Source organism: Polyodon spathula, chromosome 54, assembly GCF_017654505.1.
Source record: "Polyodon spathula isolate WHYD16114869_AA chromosome 54, ASM1765450v1, whole genome shotgun sequence".
Taxonomy (NCBI): Eukaryota; Metazoa; Chordata; class Actinopteri; order Acipenseriformes; family Polyodontidae; genus Polyodon; species Polyodon spathula.
In genome coordinates this window covers 808,813-835,717 of record NC_054587.1, presented here as the reverse complement: position 1 = coordinate 835,717, position 26,905 = coordinate 808,813, and the positions used below count along the sequence as shown (strand labels likewise).

The 26,905-nt window shown below is 47.7% G+C and overlaps 1 protein-coding gene across 5 annotated transcripts; it reads left to right on the top strand.

The window, feature by feature from the left end:
* The first annotated feature begins 1,498 nt into the window (after positions 1-1,498).
* On the top strand, positions 1,499-26,312 carry LOC121307211 (catenin delta-1-like). Of its 5 annotated transcripts, XM_041239346.1 has the most exons (22): positions 1,499-1,875; positions 8,552-8,708; positions 11,661-11,861; positions 13,697-13,759; positions 15,122-15,271; positions 15,458-15,858; positions 16,301-16,591; positions 16,698-16,950; positions 17,221-17,443; positions 17,741-17,924; positions 18,302-18,419; positions 18,612-18,774; positions 19,294-19,311; positions 19,767-19,835; positions 20,235-20,362; positions 20,613-20,763; positions 21,241-21,433; positions 21,758-21,945; positions 22,032-22,079; positions 22,172-22,242; positions 22,601-22,658; positions 24,872-26,312. In XM_041239346.1, exons 3-22 carry the CDS (start codon positions 11,721-11,723, stop codon positions 24,928-24,930), a joined length of 2,970 nt encoding a protein of 989 aa, XP_041095280.1. In that variant the 5' UTR covers positions 1,499-1,875; positions 8,552-8,708; positions 11,661-11,720; the 3' UTR covers positions 24,931-26,312. The 5 variants fall into 5 exon arrangements, with proteins under 5 accessions (XP_041095280.1, XP_041095281.1, XP_041095283.1 ...); XM_041239347.1 differs by lacking the exon at positions 8,552-8,708; XM_041239349.1 differs by lacking the exon at positions 13,697-13,759.
* The last annotated feature ends 593 nt before the right edge of the window (positions 26,313-26,905 follow it).

Here is a 26,905-nt window from a genome sequence, read left to right as displayed (position 1 = left end):
ACCCCCCTCGACATCAAAGACGTTTTGACGGTACGCCGAACCCGCGAACATACGGGTAACGTTAAACGAGTCAGGGGGCACACGGGGAAAAAATGCACTCAAAACAAGTCAGCCCTGGCTGGGGCTACAGCTCCCAGCATGCCTCTGCACCCGCGGGCAATGGCGAGGGATGCTGGGAGCTGTAGTTCTTTAACTGCAATGCTCTGGGCTGGGCTGTATTACATTGTTTTTGCTCAGTCTGTGTTGCTTTGACTGTGAGTTCAGGAGCTGCTCTTCAATTCTAGCTGCGCTGCCGTCGTCATTGTATTGTGAATTGGGACAGCCCTGGCTAGGACTACAGCTCCCAGCATGCCTCTGCACCCGCGGCAATGGCGATGGATGCTGGGAGTTGTAGTTTTTTAACTGCAATGCGCTGTGCTGGGCCGTATTCCATTGCTTTGCTTTGAGTTCAGGAGCGGATTAATAATAAAAAACGATTATAATATTATATATTAATAATAAAAGACTATTGAAATGTGTGGGTTTTTTTTTTCTTTCGTTTTGGTTCTTTTGGGTTTGAAACTCTTCTCTCTAGAGGAAGGGGGAGTCTTCAGCTGTGGGATTTTGGGGGTTCATTCAAATCCAGTGAAGCGCTGAAACCGGACTGCGCCTCTCAAACTACCCTTTACCTGGAAATAACGAAGAGCTCTGCTTTACCTCCTTTGCCTCTGAACAGGGCTGGGAATCAGACTCCTACTGCACAGCAGCGTGATCCAGTCCAGGTTTCACTACCAGCTTCATCAGCCCCAGTGTGTCTAGATAACAAGCTCAGGTGTGTCTTATTATTAAACTCCTAGTGAAAGCAAAAATAGATCAAACTGATATGCAAACAGGATAAGCCTCCTGTTTGCATATTGGTTTGATCTATTTTCCGGTCAGCAGTTGGCATAGGTGTTCTACCTGCCTTGCTGTTTACTCGCTGAGAGAGCCGATTCAGCACGGCTTTGTGATTTCACATCGTGGTTCTTGTGGCAGGTCTCTCTCTGTCTCCAAATCGTGTCACGTGGAGCTGTGGGCTGATTTACTGTGTGTGTGAGTCGGGGAGGGGCTGGGAGAGAGTGATGACAGAGGGAGAGGTGTGTGTGTGAGAGAGAGACTGAACAAGGAAGGAGGGAGAAGTGACCTTGCTTTACTGATTTTCAAACTTTATTTTTCGTTGACTTTGTGCGCCTGATTTTCAGCTTCCTATGGAGGCCTGGGTTCCAGTCCGGGGGCCCCCACCCCCCCACCACCAGGGGGGGGACACACGGGGGGGGGGGGGACACGGACGGAACAACGAAACCTGGTGGAAACCACCTTTATTGTTCAACTCTGAGAGGGACCTCCGACACTGTGTCTGTCTGTGCGTCTGTCTGCAGCTTTAATGAAACTAAACTCTTTTCAGAGTGCAGTAAACTAACACAGACTCCAAGAAGAAGGGATTATATTGTAGCGTCAAACTGAACAGGATTGTGGGGCTCTGTCTGTCTGTCTGTCTGTCTGTCCGTCTAGCTCTTTTCAGGGTGCAGTAAACTAACAGACTCCAGGAAGAAGGGATTATATTGCAGCGTCAAACTGAACAGAATTGTGGGGCTCTGTCTGTCTCTCAAATTTTCACTCCTGTCTAGAAGCGCGCTTGTCTGATTGTAATGAAACTCGCTCAGGACCTTCTTTAGCTCGGACTCTAGTGGCCATCAGTGTCGCACTTGCATATCGAGAGAAGTTTGATTTGATTTGACGAAACTTGCAAAGTTTCCAGCTGTGGCAATAGGCTGTGTGTGTCGCTGACCTCAGCCTCTCTGCTCCGCCCCCTCAGCCTGTCTGTCCGTCACTGTGGTTTTGTTTGAGAATTCGCAGGTAAGCTGCCTTTAGTCATAGCCTGTGACTCTGTTTTGTCAGAGTGTCACAGTGTGTGTTTAGTGCTGTATGTGTCACTGCAGCTCGTGTGCTAGTAGGAGTGTGTCGCTGGGTTTCAGAGCTGTGTATGTCAGAGTTTCACAGGTGTGTGACTCTGTGTGCGTGAGTGTTTCGAAGCTCTGTGCGTGTCGGACTGCATGAGCGCAGTTTCATTGTGACTGTGTTAACCCAGTGAGGCTGCGATTGGGGGGGGTGGGGAGAGAGGCTGGTCCTGCCAGCTCTCCGGGGTGGTGGAACCGGTTTCTCCTTGAGTAATGGCAGCTCTAGGGGGAGGGAATTAATCTGGCAAGGTTTCAGAATTGAGTAATCGCAGATCTTGCAGTGAGGGGGGGTGTGTCTGTGTATCTCATCTGTGTGTGTGTGTGTGTGTGTGTGTCAGAGGATGAAGCAGCCCAACAGCTCTTTGCTTATCAGACAGCTTTTTACAGAAATCTTGTTTTTTGTAACTCCCATGGTGTGTAGATTTCATGCTCAGTACCCTACTGACGGATTCCTTCAGTCTCTTTGAATTTTATATGTATTTATATATGAATGCTTGTGTAGTGTGTTCTGTGCATTGACTCTCGCACAGTGGAGGTTTCTGTTCTAAACTCCAGTCCTGTGTTTTCCCAGTGTAAAAGCGCTACCCTTACTCCTGGCTCGCAATGTTAAAACAAACGAGTGAGTTTTCAAACCCTCAGCTACCAAGAAGAGCGCTGTACTCCGAAATATAAAACGCATCTCTATCCGGGACTCCAGTACCGTGAAGCCCTCTGATTTTCACCAGCAAGCCCTTTTCGTTAGTTTGTTTTTCAAAGACAGAAATTGCAGACGAGAGTCGGCTGTTGAATTCCAACACCTGTCTCTGCTTCTCCGCTGCTCCTGCCTGCCCGGGCGTCGCTCGGGGACATCTGCCATCGATTTTAGGAGCCCTAGCCAGTCTCTGTGTGACCGGAGGTGGGGGGGGAGGATTCACGCAGGTGTGACCTTTGACCTGTTGCGGTGGGGGCCGAAGGTCGTGCGTTATTGCGTGCTCGGCTGGTCCTGATTTGCACGTTTACATTTTTTAACCCTTTGCGCTCCTGTGTCGGACCAGGACCGACCTCATAATTTTCCCTTTTCAGTCCAATGTCTGGACCCCGTCCCGCATCACCAAAAAGACGTCAAGCGTGGGTCTGCAGTCGTTTTTTTTTTTTACTCTGGAAAAAGGAGAGAGAACCTTTCAATGGCCGAGTGACCGCTAAGGGTTAAACATTGTGGGGGAAGAGGAGAGAGAGAGAGAGAGAGAGAAAACTCTGTTCCTGTTTTGTTCTTTAGAGATCAGAGAATGCAGAACTTAGTTGCAAAAAGTCATTTTTTTAAACAGTCCTGCAGGTGTTTGTCGTTCGTGAAAGATAGAAATCATTTTGAAGGCTTTTATTCACGAGGGTGAGAATCCGTCTCTCCGAAGTGCTCCTGTGCGCGGAGACTGCTGTGCTGGGTGAGGCTTCGTGGCGTGCAACTTCTAGCCCTCCCTTTTAAAATAAATAAATAAAGTAAAATAAAAAAATTAAATAAAAATTCTTTCTTTTAACCCTTCTACCAGGACATTCTCTTGCGGCGAATATAAACCGCGCGCCTTGAGCGATCGCTGCATCCTTGCGGCTTTTAACTGCAGGACACTGGAAAGCTCGTGAAATCAGTTGCCTGGCGCTTCGCGCGAACTCCTGCGTGCGCGCATGGGAGCGACCGTCTCGGTTTTGAGATTTGACGCTGTTGTGATTGGCTGGATGGTTGTTGTTCAACGCTAAACTGTGAACGGCTCTAGTTCTTGTGTAGCGTCCTCTCTTCCACTGCTTCTCTGTGCATGTATAGGCTCCTGAAATTCAGCAATGAGAGGCTGGAGAATTAGCCCCCTGTGTGTGTGTCTCTCTGTCCTGTTTGTGTGGCTGTTGCCACCTTGCTTCCCAGATTGGAGCCCGGGCCCCCAGAGGAAGGTGGGAGGCTGTCTGTGTCCCTGTGCCTCCTGGTGCTCCTGTTCTGACGTCTTTTTGAACTTTGTCCTGTGCAGCTCCTGAGGGAGTGGCGGGCTAGTGTGTAGAGAGAGAGAGAGAGAGAGAGAGAGGGGGGGAATTTTAGTGTCGCTGCAGGAATTTCGATTCTGTACAGATTAGGCATGTCGAGGCCAAGTCTGGAATGCAGTCATTGTTCAGAGAGAGAGAGAGAGTGTGTGTGTGTGGAGGGGGAGGGGGAGGGGGAGGGGGAGGTGGGGGGCACATTTCTGTTCCTAACCCCCCTGCCAGATTGTAATTTGTCCAGTTGACCCAGTCTGTCTCTTATATATCAGTTAACATGTCCATTTGATTCCTGTGAATCTGTTCCACGCCCTTCCTGGTTGAATTCAGCAGGGCAGGCTTGTGAGGGACCGTGTGTGTGTGTGTGTGTGGAAATCGACCTGCAGTGAAGAGACAGCTGCTTTTGGGTTTGTGTGGGTCCGCGTTCGACAGAAACCACGATCCACGCAAACGCAAGCAGCTGTTTCCTCGGTCCTCCTGAGCTGGTAAACCAGTCCCAGTTTTCTGACACTAGCCCCCGAATCTCGCGGAGCTAGTACGGGGAGTCTGGATTCTGTTGGAGGTGTTTCTGTGCTGGCGTTTTTGGGAGTGGCGCTTTTATTTAAGTGTGTTTATTTGTGTGTGTTTTCTGTTTTGGTTCCCTCCAGAAATATATCTTGGTTTTGTTTTTTTCTCTCTGCGGAATTACTTTTGAGGTTTTTCTTGCTCAGCTTGTGTCTTCTTTTGGATTTCTGTCTGAACTGGATCCAGGATCTCTGTGGCTGCATTACGTGCGAGTGTGTGGAGTCAATGAACGTCTAGCCAACCCAGCTGCACCCAGTCCTGGGGTTCAGAGCTCCCCTCAATGAAGTCTAGTATTATTATTATTAATATTGCAATGATCAGGAGGCAGGAGTTTGAGCAGGGTTAGAAACTCACACTAGCCCTGCTGCTGCTGCTGCACCCAGTCCTGGGGTTCAGAGCTCCCCTCAATGAAGTCTAGTATTATTATTATTAATATTGCAATGATCAGGAGGCAGGAGTTTGAGCAGGGTTAGAAACTCACACTAGCCCTGCTGCTGCACCCAGTCCTGGGGTTCAGAGCTCCCCTCAATGAAGTCTAGTATTATTATTATTAATATTGCAATGATCAGGAGGCAGGAGTTTGAGCAGGGTTAGAAACTCACACTAGCCCTGCTGCTGCTGCACCCAGTCCTGGGGTTCAGAGCTCCCCTCAATGAAGTCTAGTATTATTATTATTAATATTGCAATGATCAGGAGGCAGGAGTTTGAGCAGGGTTAGAAACTCACACTAGCCCTGCTGCTGCTGCACCCAGTCCTGGGGTTCAGAGCTCCCCTCAATGAAGTCTAGTATTATTATTATTAATATTGCAATGATCAGGAGGCAGGAGTTTGAGCAGGGTTAGAAACTCACACTAGCCCTGCTGCTGCTGCACCCAGTCCTGGGGTTCAGAGCTCCCCTCAATGAAGTCTAGTATTATTATTATTAATATTGCAATGATCAGGAGGCAGGAGTTTGAGCAGGGTTAGAAACTCACACTAGCCCTGCTGCTGCTGCACCCAGTCCTGGGGTTCAGAGCTCCCCTCAATGAAGTCTAGCAATGATCAGGAGGCAGGAGTTTGAGCAGGGTTAGAAACTCACACTAGCCCTGCTGCTGCTGCACCCAGTCCTGGGGTTCAGAGCTCCCCTCAATGAAGTCTAGTATTATTATTATTATCGTGTGTGACCTTGTTATGTCTGTGTATTGGTACTTTCTCTCTCTCTCTTTGTTGAAGTCTCTGGCTGTGTTCCCAGGTTTTTATGCTGCTTTATTTTTAGATGTGGAGCTCCAGGCAGTGAGGTGGCGGGGCTGTCTTTTGTTCTCGCAGTTCCGAAAACCACATCCCCTTAAACTAAACCCAGGACTGTCCAGCGCGCCCCCCACCCCCCCCCCCCCCCCCGTGTGAAACGGATTTCTGTACACCCAGCCGCAGTGCTGAGAGCGGGCGTGCCGTTGAAGCCGCGCAGAACGACTGCAAGGATCTTTCGCCAGACACACCCGCCTGGGGGTGTACAGCACCTCTGTGGAAAGCGTTTATTATGGGATGGGGCGGGAGGGGACAGCGGCGTACGGAACACTGTTGAGTCACTCCAGACCGGAAGTGTGCGATCGCATCTGTTTATTTTGAATTCCCGCAACACTTTTTTAAGCCTTCCTGGTTCACTAGGAGTTTAATAATAAAGACACACCTGAGCTTGTTATCTAGACACACTGGGGGTTGATCAAGCTGGTAGTGAAACCTGGACTGGTTCACGCTGCTGTGCAATAGGAGCCTGATTCAAAGTCAGTTCAAAGTCCACCTCCTGTCTGTCTCCGTGTTTGTATAGTGACAGCTGCCTGTTTGCACAGTGCCCCCTCCCCCCACCTACAGGCATGCAGGTATGTCCTTATCTCTCAGCTGCCCAGATAAGTCTGATTTCTTACAAGAGGAAAGCAGAGCAGAGCCCACGCCACCCTGAGCTTTGAACTGGAAGCGACCGTTTCCAGCTAATCTAAAAACACAAGACTGTCTGTTTAAGAGAGCATTAATTTTTAAAGGTGTGTGTTTTTTTTTTTTTTAAGGAGTCTGTTTTGAAAGTCATTCTTGCATTTAAGCTGTGCTTTTTCAAGTAAATTTAAGATTTTTATAAGTCACTTCAGACTGCTGGCAAAAATACATCTGCGTTCTCAGAATGCAGCGTGTGTGCGCGGGGGAGCGGTTTCTGTTTGAGTCTCCTGGCTCTTTTTGTGTTTGAGGCGTGTCTTGATATTTTTGGCTGTTTTTGTTCTCAGCGTTTTGTGTCTTTCGGAAGCATTATGCAATCTTACCCCCTCCCCCCTCTGAATTCCACAGATAGCTTGTCCCTGAGAAGGTGAATCAGTTTGATTAAGAAGAGAACTCTGAGTACTTAATTCCACTTCTCTCTCTCTCTCTCTCTTTGTTATTCATTCACCCTGAGGTCAGTGCATTCTGCTGGCTGTGGCAGAGAGGTGAAACTATGAACAGGTTTCTGTCTGATCAGGAGCCAGGAGTTTGATCAGACTGATTTCCCCCCCCCCCCCGATTTCATACCCTCTCATCTCCTGGCTCCTCTGTGCTTGTCAGGACAGAGTGCGCTGTGTCTCTGCAGTGTGGGAATCTCGGTTGCAAGTCGGAGGGAGGGCGACGTCATGACTTTCCAGGGAAGTGTGTGAGAACGTGGCGCGCTAGCGGTTTCTGTTTGTTCCTCGTGGTTTTCCGAGTTCCCTGCACGGGGGTGATGTCACAGGATGCACTGGGATTGCATCACTGAAACTGAGGGCGGCGGCAAGTTTGTGACCAAGATCAAGCGACAAGAACCAGCGTGTGTGAGGCGAGACTCGCTGGTTCTCAAATAACCAAATTCTGAAACCCAACCCGCGTGATCCTAAATCCTTTTAGCAAACGTCTGTAGAAATCTAACGAGTCTACAATCTAGAAGGAGGGCTCCCTCCCAAACCCCATCCCGGTTCTGGGGTCCCCCAGTGAAATCTTGATGTTTTCTTCCTGATAAAGCTTTTCTCTTTCAAGACCACAGTTGATCTCATTGTAGTTCAAGAACTACAGCTCCCAGGGTCCCTTGCTGCAGGTGCAGAGGCATGCTGGGAGCTGTAGTCCTAGCCAGGGCTGGACTGATTTTTAATCTATCAATTGTGGTGCTTTCTTCATGCAACACAGTGTACTGCATTGTGATTACACGGAGAGGCTCTTGAAAGGTTTCTATATTCTTGCACTGTGAATAATCAAGTTAGATGTCTTCTAATACAGGACAGGCGATAGGAAACGTCTGGCTTGCAAAGTTTTTAAAATTCAGAGTTTTCTGTGGCTCTTTCTCCTCGTGGTGTGATTCTCAGCCTGTCTGGTAAGCCATGCCGTCGCTCGGTCTGCGCAGTGATTAGCAAGCCCCTGGTCCCACACTGACGTGGGTGTGATTCCCAGTAACACCAGAAGCTGCGATTCACACAGTCCTACGCTTTCCTCACACTGCGCATCGCTGGCAGCCTTTCACAGTTACCACAGCAATAGATATCTATATGATCGAGATAGATAAATAAGATATAGATAGAGAGATGTATAATAGATATAGACAGATATGATATAGATAGATAATGGATATAGATATATAATATAGATAATAGATAGATAAGAGAGAGAGAGAAGTGAAGTTTGTAAAAATTTTTGTAGATTTGTGATTTGAAAACCTGGTATCCACCCAGAAGTGACGTCATAATGAAATTTGAGAACGCAAGTAAATGGGGGGGGGGGGGGGAGGAGAGGGGGGAGGAGGAGGTTGAAATCCCAGCTCAGCCCCTTACTCACTGTGTGTGTGTGTGAGAGAGACCCTGAGCGAGTCACTGACCCTCCTTGTGCTCCGTCCTTCGGACGAGACGCCAAACAAAAAAAAAAATGTTGTTGAAATTGTCAATTTCCACGAAAAATGTTTCCACTGACACATCCTTTTTTTTTTTTTTCTAACGAATCAATGATTTAATTGCACCTCTTTCTTGGTATTTAGAGTGATTTATTCTGTCTTATTTCTGCAGCTTCTGCACTCCTTCCTTTCCTCCCTCGTTCTGAAGCTGGTGGTTCTCTTTTGGGCTGCTTCTCCCATGAGCCTTTGCAACTAGACGCTTCCTCCCTCCCCTCCCCCCCTAACTTCCTGCTCCACTCCCCAGTCTGCCAGCCAATCGGGGGCCACAGGTCTGTATCCACTTCCTTTTATTATTTTATGATAATGGAATTTATTTTGCTTGCCAGTGACCTAACAAATGATTTTCAAATCCGTTCTCTCCTCCCCGTCTTGTGTGTTTGTTTTTGCTGGAGTGGTTCTGAGTTCTGGCGCTCCTCCAATCCTAGAGGTTCTTATTTAAATATTTTAAAACCTGGCTTTTGAGGAGCTTGTCTGGAGAGTCCTGCCTGCCGGGCGCTGATCAGCCTCCCTCTGGAGTTAGGATCTATCTTTCATCAATCTTTATTTTATATAGCGCCTTTCATAGTGGACCACAATCACAAAGCGTTTACAAGATGCTTTACAAGATGCAATAAAATACAAGAAAATCCATAATACTTCAAATACAGAGAAATGCATAATACATGATATACAGTAAAAACACACAATGCATAGTGCATTAAATACAGTGGAAAGAGCAGAATACAGGATAGCAGCAGAATACATGAAATAGTGCATTAAATACAGTGGAAAGAGCAGAATACAGGATAGCAGCAGAATACATGAAATAGTGCATTAAATACAGTGGAAAGAGCAGAATACAGGATAGCAGCATAATACATGAAATAGTGCATTAAATACAGTGGAAAGAGCAGAATACAGGATAGCAGCATAATACATGAAATAGTGCATTAAATACAGTGGAAAGAGCAGAATACAGGATAGCAGCAGAATACATGAAATAGTGCATTAAATACAGTGGAAAGAGCAGAATACATGAAATAGTGCATTAAATACAGTGGAAAGAGCAGAATACAGGATAGCAGCAGAATACATGAAATAGTGCATTAAATACAGTGGAAAGAGCAGAATACAGGATAGCAGCATAATACATGAAATAGTGCATTAAATACAGTGGAAAGAGCAGAATACAGGATAGCAGCATAATACATGAAATAGTGCATTAAATACAGTGGAAAGAGCAGAATACAGGACAGCAGCAGAATACATGAAATAGTGCATTAAATACAGTGGAAAGAGCAGAATACATGAAATAGTGCATTAAATACAGTGGAAAGAGCAGAGAACAGGTTTAAAGAGCACGGAGATGAAGAGAGAACAGGCAGGTCTGGAGAGCTGATTTGAGGCGAGCGACGGTGGGAGCGAAACTCGCCAGAGCTGGGAGAGAGTTCAGAAGTCGAAGGATTCCTCTGGCAAGCTCCTCGGAGCCAGGTAGGCAGGCTTGTACAATGATAGGCACTCGATTTCATTGGAGGAGCGACAGAACTGCTCGGAATGACCTGAAGCTAATGGGACAGGAGGGAGGGGAGGGGGGCATTGATTTGTATCCTAGTTTGTGTTTTGTAGCCTCATTTTTAGCAGACCTTGTTCTGTATTGTAGAGGTTTGGTGCTAAATTAGTTTGTGTATTATGAAGTATGACCTGTGTTATCATGCTGTATATTCTTCTAGTTCTTTGCAAGCCTTGTACTGAGTTTGGCACTGAATGTATGTGATTAAGTTTTATAACTGGTTTAATGATATTTTGGAAAGAATTGGCTGACCATTAGATATCTATCTCCTATCTCTCTCTATAGAGAGATAGCTCTCCTCTCTCTCTCTCTTATATATACTTTGAGGTTACAAAGCTGTGAAGGTTCTCCTCTACTAAGCAACACATTTTTTGCAATTTACTGTTTTTAAAAAGCAATTTCTAGCTTGATTTTTATAAACTATCTTCAATCCTGCTCAAACTCCTGATCATTGCAATATTAATAATAATAATACTAGACTTCATTGAGGGGAGCTCTGAACCCCAGGACTGGGTGCAGCAGCAGCAGCAGGGCTAGTGTGAGTTTCTAACCCTGCTCAAACTCCTGCCTCCTGATCATTGCAATATTAATAATAATAATACTAGACTTCATTGAGGGGAGCTCTGAACCCCAGGACTGGGTGCAGCAGCAGCAGGGCTAGTGTGAGTTTCTAACCCTGCTCAAACTCCTGCCTCCTGATCATTGCAATATTAATAATAATAATAATACTAGACTTCATTGAGGGGAGCTCTGAACCCCAGGACTGGGTGCAGCAGCAGGGCTAGTGTGAGTTTCTATCTCAGATAAACATGTGAAACTGAACACATTCTCACCCAGCGAGAGGCACAGTTTAAAAATAGGCAGGTATTTTGAAAGGCGAGGAGGAAATGTGTTGCTTGGTTTGGAGAAAGCTTTTCTTGGGATTATAGTGGAGAGAGAAAGGGAATCGAGGGTCTGTCTGCAACGTTTTTATTCTGATCTCTTGAAATGGCCGATTTTCTTCTTTCCTTCTCTGTCTTTAGTTTCTGGGGCTCATCTCAACCCTTTTCATTCATGCAATTTTAGAAACAGTTGATTCCAAAAAAGAGTTTGACACTAATTTTTTGCAAGATTTTTATATATATATATAAGTTTTGATTTGCTCAATCCATCTCATGTGAAGTCATGCATTTGTTCCTGTAACGAGGGCTCTTGCATGAAAGGGTTAGTTCCCGTTTTGCGTTCTAGTTATGAGACTCACGAGAGTGTTCATGCCAGCTCTAAAACACAGCCCTTAAGAAAAGCAAGTGAAGGACTTCAACTCCCAGCATGCCTGTGCACCAGTGGAAATGGTGAGGGATGCTGGGAAATGTAGTTTAGCTGCAGTGAGCTGTGGTTTTGTATCAAATACTACACACCTCTATTGCTATGCATGTAAAAGCATCAGGATTCATTGATACACACTGAATCGGTATAGCCCTAGCTAGGACTACAGCTCCCAGCATGCCTCTGCAGCAATGATGAGGGATGCTGGGAGCTGTAGTTCTTCAGTGCGCTGTGGTCTTGTATTAGGATCGCTTCATTCCCAGCCCATAGAAACGCTGAAATCCACTTTTCTGTCACTAATTTCTTCTCCTTTTTGGCTAGTTTTCCAAACTCTGTTTTATTGTCCTGTCCCTGTTCTCCCCGGCAGCCGCCCTCCTCCTCCTTGCTCCCCCTCTCCTCCTCCTCCTCCTCTCTCCCCTGTCCCTCGATGGAGGACCCTGACGTGGATTGCACAGCCAGCCTGCTGGCCTCTGTGCGTGAGCAGGAGGTGCAGTTTGAGAGGCTGACCCGTGCGCTCGAGGAAGAGAGACGCGGCACTCAGAGAGGGACGCTCACACGCGAGCAACAGGTAAAACACCCCCCCTCCCCTCCACTTCCTGCGCGCGAGAACACCAGCGCGCAGCCGCGAAAACATTCCCCCTCCCGCCTGCTTCCTGTGTGATGTGAGAATGGTTCCGCGGTGTGTCTTGGTGTTAGAGATCCAGCTCGGTTTTTGGGATGTGGCTTTGTTGTGTGAAGCGCCTTGTCGGACAGCCTTGTGTTTTTATTTTATTACATTTTTCTAAGCTGATAAGTTTTATTACTCAGTTTTCAGCTTTCCAATTTTTTTTTACGACAATTTTAATCTTTTTTTTTTTTAGTCTCCTGATTTTGTTTGCTGTTTGGAAATGGCCGAGGGTCGGCTGGCGCTCTCTCCTCTCCTCCAGTTAGAGCTGGTTTGATTCAGGCAGGAGATGCCGAATAGAATCGTCCGGGCACTTCCCAGCATGCCTCTGCACCCGCGGCAACGGTGAGGGATGCTGGGAGCTGTAGTTCTAGCTACAGTGAGCTGTGCTGTGGTCTTATCAATACAGTGAGCACTGAATCAGTACAGCCCTAGCTAGGACTACAGCTCCCAGCATGCCTTTGAATACAGACCTGCTGGGAGCTGTAGCTATGCATGTAAAAGCGCCAGGATTCAGTGATGCACACTGAATCAGTACAGCCCTAGCTAGGACTACAGCTCCCAGCATGCCTCTGCACCTGCGGCAGTGGTGAGGGATGATGGGAGCTGTAGTTTAGCTGTTGGGATACGTCCTGTAAGGGAAGCAGCGGGGTTACTCGGAGATTCTCATGTGTTTTTCCCCACAGTGGACTGGGTTGGTTTTGTGCGTTTTGGTGTTTCAGTTCGCTGCGGGTTGTGTTTCTGTGTTTTTGGAGGAGTCCGGTTCTGATGCTGGCGGGCTTTGGTTTTGTTTCTCTTGTTTTTTTATTTTCAAAGTTTTCTTTCCAATATTTCTTCAGACTTTTTTAAAATACAAAAAACTCTGCAGTGCGTTTCGAACGTGTTGCTTTGGGGGGGAAAAAAGGACCTTTTCTTATTATTATGATTATTATTGTATTTGACGCGTGTGAATTTGACCCCAGTGCTCAGGGTAGGGGTGAAAGATTAGAATGGTGTGCTGGGGGGTCATTTTTCACTGGCAATGTGAACGATACTGATTTCAAACCTGTCTGTACAGCCTCACACTTACATACTGATCTATCACATCTATTATATAATCTATCATATACTGTTATCCAATAGATTATATGTTATCTGTATACTCCTGTTATGAGTTATATTAATGATCTTGGTCTATATACTTGGCTATTTATATTTAACTATATGATTTATTTATACTGTCTTATAGATTTATATTAATGATCTATTTGTCTATATAATTATCTACACTGTTATACAATCAATTTATATTATCTCTTTGTATAATTATATTTTTCTATATAGTTTCTGTATACTCTGTTATATAATTTATTATCTCTAATATATTTATCTATATAATCTGTTTATGTTCTTATAGAATATCAGAATATCAATATCATATATAATCTACATAATCTGTTATTATCAATATCGATTTATATTCTCTAATGTATTATCTATACTGTTATATCATCAATTTATGTTAAGTCTCTATTATATTATCGATCTGTGTAATTAATTGTGTATCTCTAATCCTTATCTGACTGTATAGTCTATCTATATAGTCTCTTATATTACCAATCAGTTATATAACCTGCCTGAGTAAATGTAACTGAAGGGAACTTCGTATCCCTGCTGGTCTGGGCTCTGTGAAGCCATAGGTACTTCTAGACATTTTTAATCCTCTCTTGTTTATTATTGTTTTGCTGTGATTGTTTCAGAACGGGAGGGTACCTGGCGATGCTGGGTTCGAGAGACAGAAAGTCTATCTGAACGGATCGCAGGTGAGGGAGGTGGGGGCGAGACCCGGGAGCGTGTGTGTTCATACTAGCTTTAAAACCCGCTGTGTTCATTCGAGAACCAACTCTGTGCTGTGATCTAGTATCCGAAACGATGGACTTCTGCTACTATGCAAGCAAAGAAAGCCTCGCGATTCACTGATACGCAGTGAGGTATTGCACACCTAGCTGGGACTACAGCTCCCAGCATGCCTCTGCACCTGGTGAGGGATGCTGGGAGCTGTAGTTTTCAGCTGTGGTCCTTGCATTGCAACTGATGCAGACCTTGCGTGAAGAAAGCGTCGCGATTCATTGATACAGTGGGTCTGTCCAGCCCTGGCTGTAGGACTACAGCTCCCAGCATGCCACTGCACCCGCTGGGAGCTGTAGTTCTTTGACACTCTGACCTGTGAGATCTGCTCTCCTCAGAGAAGTGACAAGCAGAGCTGCTGGGAATGGAGCCCAACTGGGTCTTGAGTTATTATACCTGATTTTCACAGCCATCTCACGCCATGCGCCCTACTCTGCCCTCTGGTGGATGCAAGAAGCACAACACCTGTCCCTTGTCATATTGCTTCCATCCACTAAGGGGCAGTGTTGCAGGAAGTGGGTGGCAGGTTAATAACAGCTCTGAACTGCTGTAGTTTAGACAGGATTCTGAGAGCTCTGTGGAGGACACAGCATTTGCTTTTAACTGAAAGCTGAGAATGGAGCTGAGGAGTTTTTAATGCACAGGACTGGGAATGAGACTCCCGCTGCACAGCAGTGTGATCCAGTCCTGCTTTCACTAGGAGTTTAATAATCAGACTCCCGCTGCACAGCGGTGTGATCCAGTCCTGCTTTCACTAGGAGTTTAATAATCAGACTCCCGCTGCACAGCGGTGTGATCCAGTCCTGCTTTCACTAGGAGTTTAATAATCAGACTCCCGCTGCACAGCAGTGTGATCCAGTCCTGCTTTCACTAGGAGTTTAATAATCAGACACACCTGAGCTTGTTATCTAGACACACTGGGGCTGATCAAGCTGGTAGTGAAACCTGGACTGGATCACGCTGCTGTGCAATAGGAGTCTGATTCCCAGCCCTGTTCAGAGCCACATTAATAAGCTGCACTCTGAACGCAGTGAGCGTTTAAATGGTTTTTAATACTGGAGTTCAAACGTGACTCAAACACTTCAGCCTGTAATCGCAGTTAGACTGTGCTGAGAATCTCTATGAGATTTCCAATGTGGGAGTCAGTCCTGCACAGGGAGGCTTGGCTACAGAACATCTCAGTGTCGCCAGGGTTACCGCACCCCAGCATCAAGTGAACCAGTCAGAGCCAGCCCTGTACTGTCCCTGACTCTTCACTGCTTGTGTCCGCCTGCCAGCCACAGCAGTACAGCACTCTGACCAGGATGTTGGACCCGGGCCACTTCGTGGAGGAGACGGTCACGATGGAGGAGGATCCCGACCCACCGGCCTCCGTCGTTTCCGTGGAAACGTCGGACGACGGGACCACGCGCAGGACGGAGACCACGGTAAGGATGCCGTGTCGGGGGGGGGGAAACGTCTCCCCAACGCACAGCTAGTGGTTTTACAGCTCTAGCTAAGACTTCAGCTCCCAGCATGCCTCTGCAGCTGCGGCGAGGGTTTCTGGGAGCTGTAGTTCTTAAACAAGCAGCTGTGCTGTGGTTTTGTATGTAATTTCTCTTCCCCCTCCCCAGGTGAAGAAGGTCGTAAAGACAGTCACGACTCGCACTGTGATCCCCTCTGTGTCGGTCTCAGACGCCCTCTCCCTGGACGGCTCGATCCAGGGGGGCAACGGCTTCTCCGGGGGCTCCATGCAGGGCGGGGGGGGCACGGGGAACGGTGGGGGCTACACGGCCACGCTGGAGCGCATGTACCGGGGAGGAGGGACCCCCACTCCCGCCCCGCCTGGGGGAAACATGTACGTGGGACCCCCGGGCACCGCCACCGTACCCCGAAACTACCACTACGCAGACTCCGCAGGGGGTTACCCGCGGGGAGGGGGGGGCTACGGGGAAACCAACAGCTACCGGCCCGGCCCCCCCTCGGAGGCCTACGCCAGCCTCTCGAGAATGCAGCGCATGGATGACAGATACAGGTGAGGGAGGGAGGGAGGGGGGGGGGGGATGATGCTTCTGAGAGATTCCTGTCTCTCTCTCTCCGCTCACTTTCTGAGGCAGTCTGTTCTGATCCAGTGTTGTGTGGTTGTGAGATTCCTCTTCTCTCTCCTCTCCCTCCCCCTCTCTCTCTGTATTGTGTGGTTCTGATTTGATGAGCTCTGCCCTGACCAATGTGTGTGCTCTGTCTTTCTGCGCCAGTCTGTTCTGATCCAGTGTGTGTGCTACTGATAGATCTGTTTTCCCTCTCTTTCCCTCCCCCCTCTTTTTCTCTCTCTCTGCTCGCTCTCTGCACCAGTCTGTTCTGATCCAGTGTTGTGTGGTTCTGATAGATTCATCTCCTTCCCTCTCTTTCTCTATTGTGCGATTCTGATTTGATGAACTCTGTCCTGACCAATGTGTGTTCTCTCCTCTCTCACTCAGGCCCGCGGAGGGGTACCGCACTCTGGATGCGGGGTACCGGGCCCCCAGCAGGCAGGCCGACCCGTACGCAGCCCAGCCGCAGGTGCGCATGGGGAGCAACCTGGAGCTGAGCCGAGGGGGGCACCCCGAAAGATTCGTCCACGAGCCCTACGGGCTGGAGGATGACCAGAGGAGTCTGGGATACGAGGACCTGGACTACGGCCTGGCCCCTGGCCTGGGGGGCTCCCGGGACTACCCCAGCATGACGCTGAGGAGCACAGGGGGCACGCTGGACCCTCGCCGCAGGCTCAGGTACCCCTCCCCTCTTTCTCTTTCTCGCTGCCTCCTCTCAGGGTGCTGTGAGGACAGTGGGACCCCTGTTGCTGGTGTAGCCCACTAACTGTCTCTGTGTGTGCAGGAGCTATGAGGACACCTTGGACAGTGACATGGGTGGAGGGGACCCCTATTACTGGAGCAGCAACGCCCCTCTGGCCCAGGCGGAGCGGGGCAGCATGGCCAGTCTGGACAGCACGCTGCGGAAGGGTGGGGCGCCCCAAAACTGGAGGCAGCCGGAGCTCCCCGAAGTGATTGCCATGCTGAACTATCGACTGGACCCCGTGAAATCCAACGCAGCCGCCTTCCTACAGCACCTCACCTTCCAGAACGACAAGGTAACCGATCGATCGATCGATCGGCAATCAATCCGGCAGCACTGCGCGTTCAGTAACAGACACAGAACTGAGTTAAAAGGGCGATGCTCGGATCAATACACCACCTTCCCTGCAGCGCCTCGCACTTCAATAATCGATTGATTGCACTGCTCATGTTATCAGCGCTGGCTGTAAAGTGCACTGTTTAAATATGAAGCTTGCATTGTAGCCCTGTGTACATGACCACTGTCTACCCCTCTCTACTTCTCTCTACCCCTCTCTCTCTCTCAGATGAAATCTGACGTCCGTCGTTTGAAGGGGATCCCTGCTCTGGTCGGCCTCCTGGATCACCCCAAAAAAGACGTGCACTACAGCGCCTGCGGGGCCCTGAAAAACATATCCTTCGGGCGGGAGGGAGATAACAAGGTGGCGATCAAGAACTGCGACGGGGTGCCGGCCCTCGTGAGACTGTTGAGGAAAGCGAGAGACCAGGACCTCACTGACTGCATCACAGGTGAGGAGAGGAGCCCAGCCCTGCACCCCCTCCTCGCCACTGCAATATATAATACTAGACTTCACTGAGGGGAGCTCTGAACCCCAGGACTGGGTGCAGCAGCAGCAGGGCTAGTGTGAGTTTCTAACCCTGCTCAAACTCCTGCCTCCTGATCATTGCAATATTAATAATAATAATACTAGACTTCATTGAGGGGCGCTCTGAACCCCAGGACTGGGTGCAGCAGGGCTAGTGTGAGTTTCTAACCTGGTGCAGTTTGTTTATGAATTTATTTTTCTCTCTCTCTCTCGCTCTCAGGCACCCTGTGGAACCTCTCCTCTCACGACTCTGTGAAGATGGAGATCGTGGATCACGCGCTGCACGCTCTCTCTGACGAGGTCATGGTGCCGCGGTCGGGGTGGGAGAGGGAGCAGAACGAAGATTCCAAGCCCAGACACATAGAGTGGGAGACGGCCCTCACCAACACTGCAGGCTGTCTGAGGTACGAGGAGGGGAGAGAGAGGGGGCTCCAAACCCAGACCCACTGCAGCGCTGGGAATCGGACCCCTATTGCACAGCAGTGTGATCCAGTCCAGGTTTCACTACCAGCTTGATCAGCCCCCAGTGTGTCTAGATAACAAGCTCAGGTGTGTCTGATTATTAAACTCCTAGTGAAAGCAGGACTGGATCACACTGCTGTGCAGCAGGAGTCTGATTATTAAACTCCTAGTGAAAGCAAGACTGGATCACACTGCTGTGCAGCGGGAGTCTGATTATTAAACTCCTAGTGAAAGCAGGACTGCCTAGTGAAACCAGGACTTTGTGGCTAGAATAGTGTTTGATCTCTTTTCCCCCGCGCTCTCTCTTTCTCGCTCTCAGGAATGTGAGTTCGGAGCGCAGCGAGGCGCGCAGGAAGCTGAGGGAGTGCAGCGGGCTGGTGGATGCGCTCATGTACATCGTGCAGTCACAGATCAACCGCCAGGACGTAGACAACAAGGTGGGGGAGAGGGGAGGAGTAGAGGGGGAGGGGAGGGAAGGACAGAGGGGGGAGTGGAGAAGGGAAGACTGAGGGGGAGTGGAGAGAGGAGGTAGGACTTATTTTATTTTCCTATTTCTTTTTTTGAGATCTTTTGTCTTTCTCGGCTTGTTTTGAACTGTCTGCCTGAATGAATGTTCGATTCTCTCTCAGCTGGTCGAGAACTGCGTGTGTCTGCTCCGAAACCTGTCCTATCAGGTACACAAGGAGGTCCCAGGACACGAGCGCTACCAGGAGAACAACGCGCTTCTCGGCCAATCCTCGAACACCAACGGGACCCAGCGAGCCAGCTGCTTCGGCAGCAAGAAGGGCAAAGGTGAGGGGGAGGGGGGCACGGAGGCACATGCACCACTCAACTAAATATTTTGTTTTTGGCTGTTAAGAGCGGGAGAGTTTTCAGGTTAACTAATGTTTTATTAGTAACTTGAAATCTGCAGCTTTGTTTAGGAATTTAAAACAATCTTAACCCTTTGCTGTCCTGTGTGGGACCAGGTCTGACATTAGTGTTCTTAATAAGATGATTTAGGGCTGCATCCTTACATTTGAGGGATATGCTGTTCTGATTGAGCGACAGCGCCCCCTCACACTGTACAGGCGGAGCAGGGAACTGCAGCTTTAAGTGTGGCTGTACTGTGATCTCCACTGGGACGAGGGAGCTGGTCCCAGTTTAACGGTGGTGTTGGTGATTGGTTTCTTTACTGGTTTTCTTGCTTGCTGCTTCTGGCAGGGGTGGGGGGGTCAGTCTGGGGGGGCCTGTTTTTTTTATTTTGCTTTTTTGCTACAGATTTCTCATCTTCAATTCTTCCCTCTTATTTTCTCTTTCTTGGTGAGGTAGACGTGTGGTTTGCTGAAGGTGAGTTTTGTTACCTTCCTCCTCAACTTGGCTGTGCAGTAAAACCTCTTAATCTTGATTTTTATTTGTTTGCTCCAATCTGATTACTATAAAGTCACTTTCAGTGTTGACCGCACTGATCTTTACAGTACTGTTACACTAGACTGTATTGAATTAGCTGGCTCTCAGATCCCCAGTACAGCACAGTGCTGTTACACTAGACTAGACTGTATTGAATTAGCTGGCTCTCAGATCCCCAGTACAGCACAGTGCTGTTACACTAGACTAGACTGTATTGAATTAGCTGGATCTCAGATCCCCAGTACAGCACAGTGCTGTTACACTAGACTAGACTGTATTGAATTAGCTGGATCTCAGATCCCCAGTACAGTGCTGTTAGTTCACTAGACTAGACTGTATTGAATGTGTTAGCCATATTACAAGTATCTATTAACTATATTCAATTTGATTTGCAGGAAAGAGTAACACTGAGGATTACAGCACAGAAGTCATTGATATTCCAAAACGCTCCGCACCGGCAAAAGGTAACCTAACTTCATTTATATACTGTAGCAGCTAGACTGGAGCACAGTGTTTGATTGTCTATAGCAGCTAGACTGGAGCACAGTGTTTGATTGTCTATAGCAGCTAGACTGGAGCACAGTGTTTGATTGTCTATAGCAGCTAGACTGGAGCACAGTGTTTGATTGACTATAGCAGCTAGACTGGAGCACAGTGTTTGATTGCTGACTATAGCAGCTAGACTGGAGCACAGTGTTTGATTGACTATAGCAGCTAGACTGGAGCACAGTGTTTGATTGCTGACTATAGCAGCTAGACTGGAGCACAGTGTTAGATTGTCTATAGCAGCTAGACTGGAGCACAGTGTTTGATTGCTGTGGTGGTTGAAGTCGTTTCCTCTCCCCTCTCTCTCTCTCTCTCAGGGTATGAGCTGCTGTTCCAGCCTGAGGTCGTGCGCTTGTACACGTCTCTGCTGAAAGAGTCGAAAAACCCTGCGGTGCTGGAGGCCGCTGCTGGATCTCTGCAGAACCTGTGTGCGGGGAGGTGGACGGTGAGACGTGTCTCTGTCTGTGTGTCTCTCTCTCTCTCTCTCTCTCTCTGGGAGTGTGACTTGCACCAAGAAAATCCATGACTGCCTTGCATGGATACAAACAGTTTTGCTGTAATATGGTTCTGTCTAGTCCATGGTTCTATCCTGTCGCCCCCTGCAGTACGGGAGGTATCCTGTCTGCATTGTTAGTATTTCTGACAGTATTTTAGTGTGGTTGTGAATGACTCCTCTCCTGTGTCACCCCCTGCAGTATGGGAGGTATATCCGCGCGATGGTGCGTCAGGAGAAAGGGCTGTCGAGCATTGCGGAGCTGCTGGAGCACCCCCAGGACAGGGTGGTGAGGGGGGTGTCGGGGGCTCTGAGGAACCTGGCCATCGACGGGAGGAACAGAGAGCTCATAGGTGAGAGAGCAGTACAACACGGGGCAATACAATCCAGTATAACACAATGCATTAATACAGGGCAATACAATACATTATTCAGCAGCTTTCACTGGACTCTATGAAGCTGAGGGAGTTCATTCTATATAGAGGGGGTGCAATTCAATATGAGAACAAGGGAACATTATTCAGCAGCTTTCACTGGACTCTATGAAGCTGAGGGAGTTCATTCTATATAGAGGGGGTGCAATTCAATATGTTAACAAGGGAACATTATTCAGCAGCTTTCACTGGACTCTATGAAGCTGAGGGAGTTCATTCTATATAGAGGGGGTGCAATTCAATATGTTAACAAGGGAACATTATTCAGCAGCTTTCACTGGACTCTATGAAGCTGAGGGAGTTCATTCTATATAGAGGGGGTGCAATTCAATATGTTAACAAGGGAACATTATTCAGCAGCATTGTTGTTGTGACGATGTCCTTGTCTCCTCCCAGGGAAGCACGCGATGGCCAATTTAGTGCGGAACCTTCCAGGAGGGCAGCAGCAGCCAGCGAAGAACCTGAGTGAGGAAACGACCGTGTGTCTGCTGAGCACCATGAACGAGGTCCTTCTCAACAACCTGGAGGCAGCCAAGAAACTGAGAGAGGCGCAGGGAATCGAGAAACTGGTGCTGATCAACAAGGACGGGTAAGAGAGAGGAGAGGACCGAGGATAGAGGAACTGAGATAGACCGGGGGGCGAGGAACTGAGAGAGGGGGCAGGGAATCGAGAAACTGGTGCTGATCAACAAGGACGGGTAAGAGAGAAGAGAGGACCGAGGATAGAGGAACTGAGAGAGACCGGGGGGCGTGGAACTGAGAGAGGGGGCAGGGAATTGAGAAACTGGTGCTGATCAACAAGGACGGGTAAGAGAGAGGAGAGGAATGAGGATAGAGGAACTGAGAGAGCGCCCCAGGGGGACGAGGGGAACAGAAAGAGATGACGTGGTGTCCTGTGTGTGTCTCCTCTCAGCAATCGCACAGACAAGGAGGTTCGGGGCGCGGGCCTCGTGCTGCAGACTGTTTGGGGGTTCAAGGAGCTGCGCAAGCCCCTGGAGAAGGAGGGGTGGAAGAAAACGGACTTCATGGTGAATCTGAACCCCGCCCCCCGGAGTCAGGGGTATGAGGACAGCACGCTGCCCCTCATGGACCGGAGAGCAGGTGAGAGGGGAGACTGTCGGCCACAGCACTCGACTGTTCCATTCTGCTAATCCTGATTTGACTGGCTCGTCTTTTCCCTTGTGCAGGTGAGAAGGGAGACCGAGAAATGATTCCCATGAACGACTTGGGCCCAGGTGAGGAGCTTGGGCAGGCATGGTGGGGGGGGGGGTGCTACACTGTCCTCCACCTTTCTTCTGCTTTATAAATGTCTTTTTCGTCTCTGCAGAGGCTTATTCCACTCTGGACCAGCGAGACCGGAACCGGTCCATTGACTTGTCAGAAAGCGACCACATGCAGGTAAGAGGAAGGGGGGGGGGGGGGATGGCTGGGAGAGAACCATTCAGGGGTGTTCTGCTTTCTTTACATGATATGCAGTTATAGACTTATCATGATGCATACAAAGCCACGCTGTAGCTTGGTGTCTGCGAAGAACTACAGCTCCCAGCATCCCTCGCCGCTGCTGCAGATGAGGAGGCATGCTGGGAACTGTAGTTGTAGCTGGGGCTGGACTGGTCCATTTTGATGCATGCGGAGGGGAGGGTGTGATTCTGGTGAGGGGGGTCTCTTCCTCACTTTCACTTCTACTAACCACACTGTTTATTATTCCTTCCTTTCTATTTCTCCCCCTCTCTCTACCCCCCTCTCTCTCTCTCAGAGGGGTTTGCTCGGAGGCAGTAGTGGTTCTGTGGCTCACCTGGTTGACTCTTATGATGGTTAGACTCCTCCTCTTCCTCCCCCCCTGACCCCATGACATCACCTGCTAAACGCACTCTCTCTCTCACTCAGTCTTCTTTCTCTTCTCTTTCATTCACTGCCTTTCTTTTCTTGCCTGCCTCTTATTTCTGTGCCTCCCCGTTCTCTCCTTCCCTCCTCAGTGTCACTCTAACTACCTCCACCCCAGTGATCTCCTGATACCGTCTTCACACGAGATAGACCCTCCCCTTCCTGTAAACCACTCCCCCCTCGATCAGGAGGCAGGAGTTTGAGCAGGGTTAGAAACTCACACTAGCCCTGCTGCTGCTGCACCCAGTCCTGGGGTTCAGAGCTCCCCTCAATGAAGTCTAGTATTATTATTATTAATATTGCAATGATCAGGAGGCAGGAGTTTGAGCAGGGTTAGAAACTCACACTAGCCCTGCTGCTGCTGCACCCAGTCCTGGGGTTCAGAGCTCCCCTCAATGAAGTCTAGTATTATTATTATTAATATTGCAATGATCAGGAGGCAGGAGTTTGAGCAGGGTTAGAAACTCACACTAGCCCTGCTGCTGCTGCTGCACCCAGTCCTGGGGTTCAGAGCTCCCCTCAATGAAGTCTAGTATTATTATTATTAATATTGCAATGATCAGGAGGCAGGAGTTTGAGCAGGGTTAGAAACTCACACCTAGGGTTCATGTTAATGAAGCTAGTAAGAGTTGAGAGAGTGGGTGTCTGTGTGAAAACGGTGCAGCTTGCTGGGTCTGCCTCTCAGACTATCCCCTCATAATATATTAACACTGAATTTCTACCTCTATTTTTAATTAGAATTTATTTTTTTGGTGTGTCTTTGAAAACTGGACCAAAATCTGCACTCCAGGATTCTGTCACTTCTCACATGGATTCTGTGTAATATTCCATATTGTGATAGTCCTTCTGAATTATTGCATTGAATCAAACTTTATTTGAAGTCTTGCTGTACTTTTGCATCTGTTTATATCTCTCTATATAAATATCCCCTCACACACACACACTGTGCATTGACTCTCACACAGTGCAGATTCCCTATTCTAAACTCTCTATATAAATATATCCCCTCACTCGCACACACTGTGCATTGACTCTCACACAGTGCAGATTCCCTATTCTAAACTCTCTATATAAATATATCCACTCACTCGCACACACTGTGCATTGACTCTCACAGTGCAGATTCCCTGTTCTAAACTCTCTATATAAATATATCCACTCACTCGCACACACTGTGCATTGACTCTCACACAGTGCAGATTCCCTATTCTAAACTCTCTATATAAATATATCCCCTCACTCGCACACACTGTGCATTGACTCTCACACAGTGCAGATTCCCTGTTCTAAACTCTCTATATAAATATATCCCCTCACTCGCACACACTGTGCATTGACTCTCACACAGTGCAGATTCCCTATTCTAAACTCTCTATATAAATATATCCCCTCACTCGCACACACTGTGCATTGACTCTCACACAGTGCAGATTCCCTATTCTAAACTCTCTATATAAATATATCCCCTCACTCGCACACACTGTGCATTGACTCTCACACAGTGCAGATTCCCTATTCTAAACTCTCTATATAAATATATCCCCTCACTCACACACACTGTGCATTGACTCTCACAGTGCAGATTCCCTGTTCTAAACTCTCTATATAAATATATCCCCTCACTCGCACACACTGTGCATTGACTCTCACACAGTGCAGATTCCCTATTCTAAACTCTCTATATAAATATATCCCCTCACTCGCACACACTGTGCATTGACTCTCACACAGTGCAGATTCCCTATTCTAAACTCTCTATATAAATATATCCCCTCACTCGCACACACTGTGCATTGACTCTCACACAGTGCAGATTCCCTGTTCTAAACTCTCTATATAAATATATCCCCTCACTCACACACACTGTGCATTGACTCTCACACAGTGCAGATTCCCTATTCTAAACTCTCTATATAAATATATCCCCTCACTCGCACACACTGTGCATTGACTCTCACACAGTGCAGATTCCCTGTTCTAAACTCTCTATATAAATATATCCCCTCACTCGCACACACTGTGCATTGACTCTCACACAGTGCAGATTCCCTGTTCTAAACTCTCTATATATATATATCCACAGTAATGAGTTTCAGGGGCTGAAGGAAAATGTGCTAATTTAATTTTTGTTTTCTTTTCACAGAAAAACTAATAATCTTTATCTCGCAGAGAGATTTATCAATCCAAGCCCACTGCCGCTAGACTCTCGCACGAGAGGGAGAGAGTTCCAGTGTAAAATAACCAAGAAATCAATACAATAAAATAGAAGCAGAAAGACAGGACTGGAGATTCCGAAGAGTAGGAGCCATTCTGTCTTTCATTCAAGAAGAAAAATCTGTCTCTCTCTTTCTCCCTCCTTCCTTCGATCAATCTATCCACCCCTCCAAAAAATCATCTGAATACAGCCATCCGCCCAGGGGCTTGAAACCGGTGAGGTAATCAGAGGCTGCAGTACCGAATGCAGCCACCAGAGGGGAGTGTATCTTTGATGCAGAATTGTAGTTTATAAAATTATTATAATGGGTTTAAAGAAACTGATTTTAAAATGTGTTTTTTTTTTATTTCTTTTCATTATCAAGTAAAAACAAAGGTTCTTCAAAAGTCTGTTTTTGTTTTGACTTTTTTTGCCCACAGTTCCCCCTACTGTTCGTTGTGTGGTAATGCACATAATCTCTCCTCTATGCGTGGAAGAGCAGTGTCTCTCCTGTAGGGGGCAGCAAAACCTAAAAAAAAAATAAAAATAAAATCATTTACGTTCGGCAGGAGAGGATTGGCAAATTGCTATTTCAAGAACTCAGTTAACATTTTAAGAAAGTGTTTTTCTAAAAGAAACAGCAGGAGAAGTTTAAAGAGAGAGAATGTGTGTATGTGTGGGGGATATTAAAATTTCAACACAAAGATCAGTTCACAGTTCGTCGTGCCTCCAGATCAGAAACTCTGCATTGTGAGAATCAATTTCTTCTCTCTTTCATTCTCTCAATTTTAGTTCATTTAGTCAAACGCCAGGAAAGCAGTGATGATCTTGCTTGTGTTTTCTCTACTGGAGATATGGGGAGGCTGGGGGGTATCTGTTTAGAAAGGGAGGGGGGAGACCGAGCTGGTGTACAGACTCTGGGAGGAGCGTTCTTTGTACATTTTGTGGAGTGAGACAATCCTTGTGTGTTTGTTTAGTTGTGTGTTTACGATAGTTTAGAAACCAAACGAACTGCGATTATCATCCTAATCAATCAATCATTACTAATTAAACCCTTGTTTTTAGTTCTTTCAAATTTTGAAGGGGGGGATTCTATGTACAAAATTTATTTTAATCCAAACCTCTCCCCCCCAAAAAAACTGGATTCCTAGTTGCACTTCAAACGACTGTCAGTTTGTGCCATTTTTCAATTTTTTTGGTTTTGTTTCCATATCTTGTGATCGGAGTGTTGCCAAAATACTGTAAAAATCATAATAAACTCATTGCTGGTGTTGCACTGTTTCTGTACTTTCAAGTGAATCTGTGGAACATTCTGTGGGTTTGAGGAGCTCAGTGGTTAAAGAAAGAAAGCGCTGGGCTGCAGTGTGGAAGGCAGTGGGTTTGAGGAGCTCAGTGGTTAGATAAAGAAAGCGCTGGGCTGCAGTGTGGAAGGCAGTGGGTTTGAGGAGCTCAGTGGTTTGATAAAGAAAGCGCTGGGCTGCAGTGTGGAAGGCAGTGGGGTTTGAGGAGCTCAGTGGTTAGATAAAGAAAGCGCTGGGCTGCAGTGTGGAAGGCAGTGGGTTTGAGGAGCTCAGTGGTTAGATAAAGAAAGCGCTGGGCTGCAGTGTGGAAGGCAGTGGGTTTGAGGAGCTCAGTGGTTAGATAAAGAAAGCGCTGGGCTGCAGTGTGGAAGGCAGTGGGTTTGAGGAGCTCAGTGGTTAGATAAAGAAAGCGCTGGGCTGCAGTGTGGAAGGCAGTGGGTTTGAGGAGCTCAGTGGTTTGATAAAGAAAGCGCTGGGCTGCAGTGTGGAAGGCAGTGGGTTTGAGGAGCTCAGTGGTTTAATAAAGAAAGCGCTGGGCTGCAGTGTGGAAGGCAGTGGGTTTGAGGAGCTCAGTGGTTAGATAAAGAAAGCGCTGGGCTGCAGTGTGGAAGGCAGTGGGTTCAAGGTAGCTCAGTAGTTTGCATTGTCCACACCCTCCAGATTTTAAAGACCAACTTTCAAG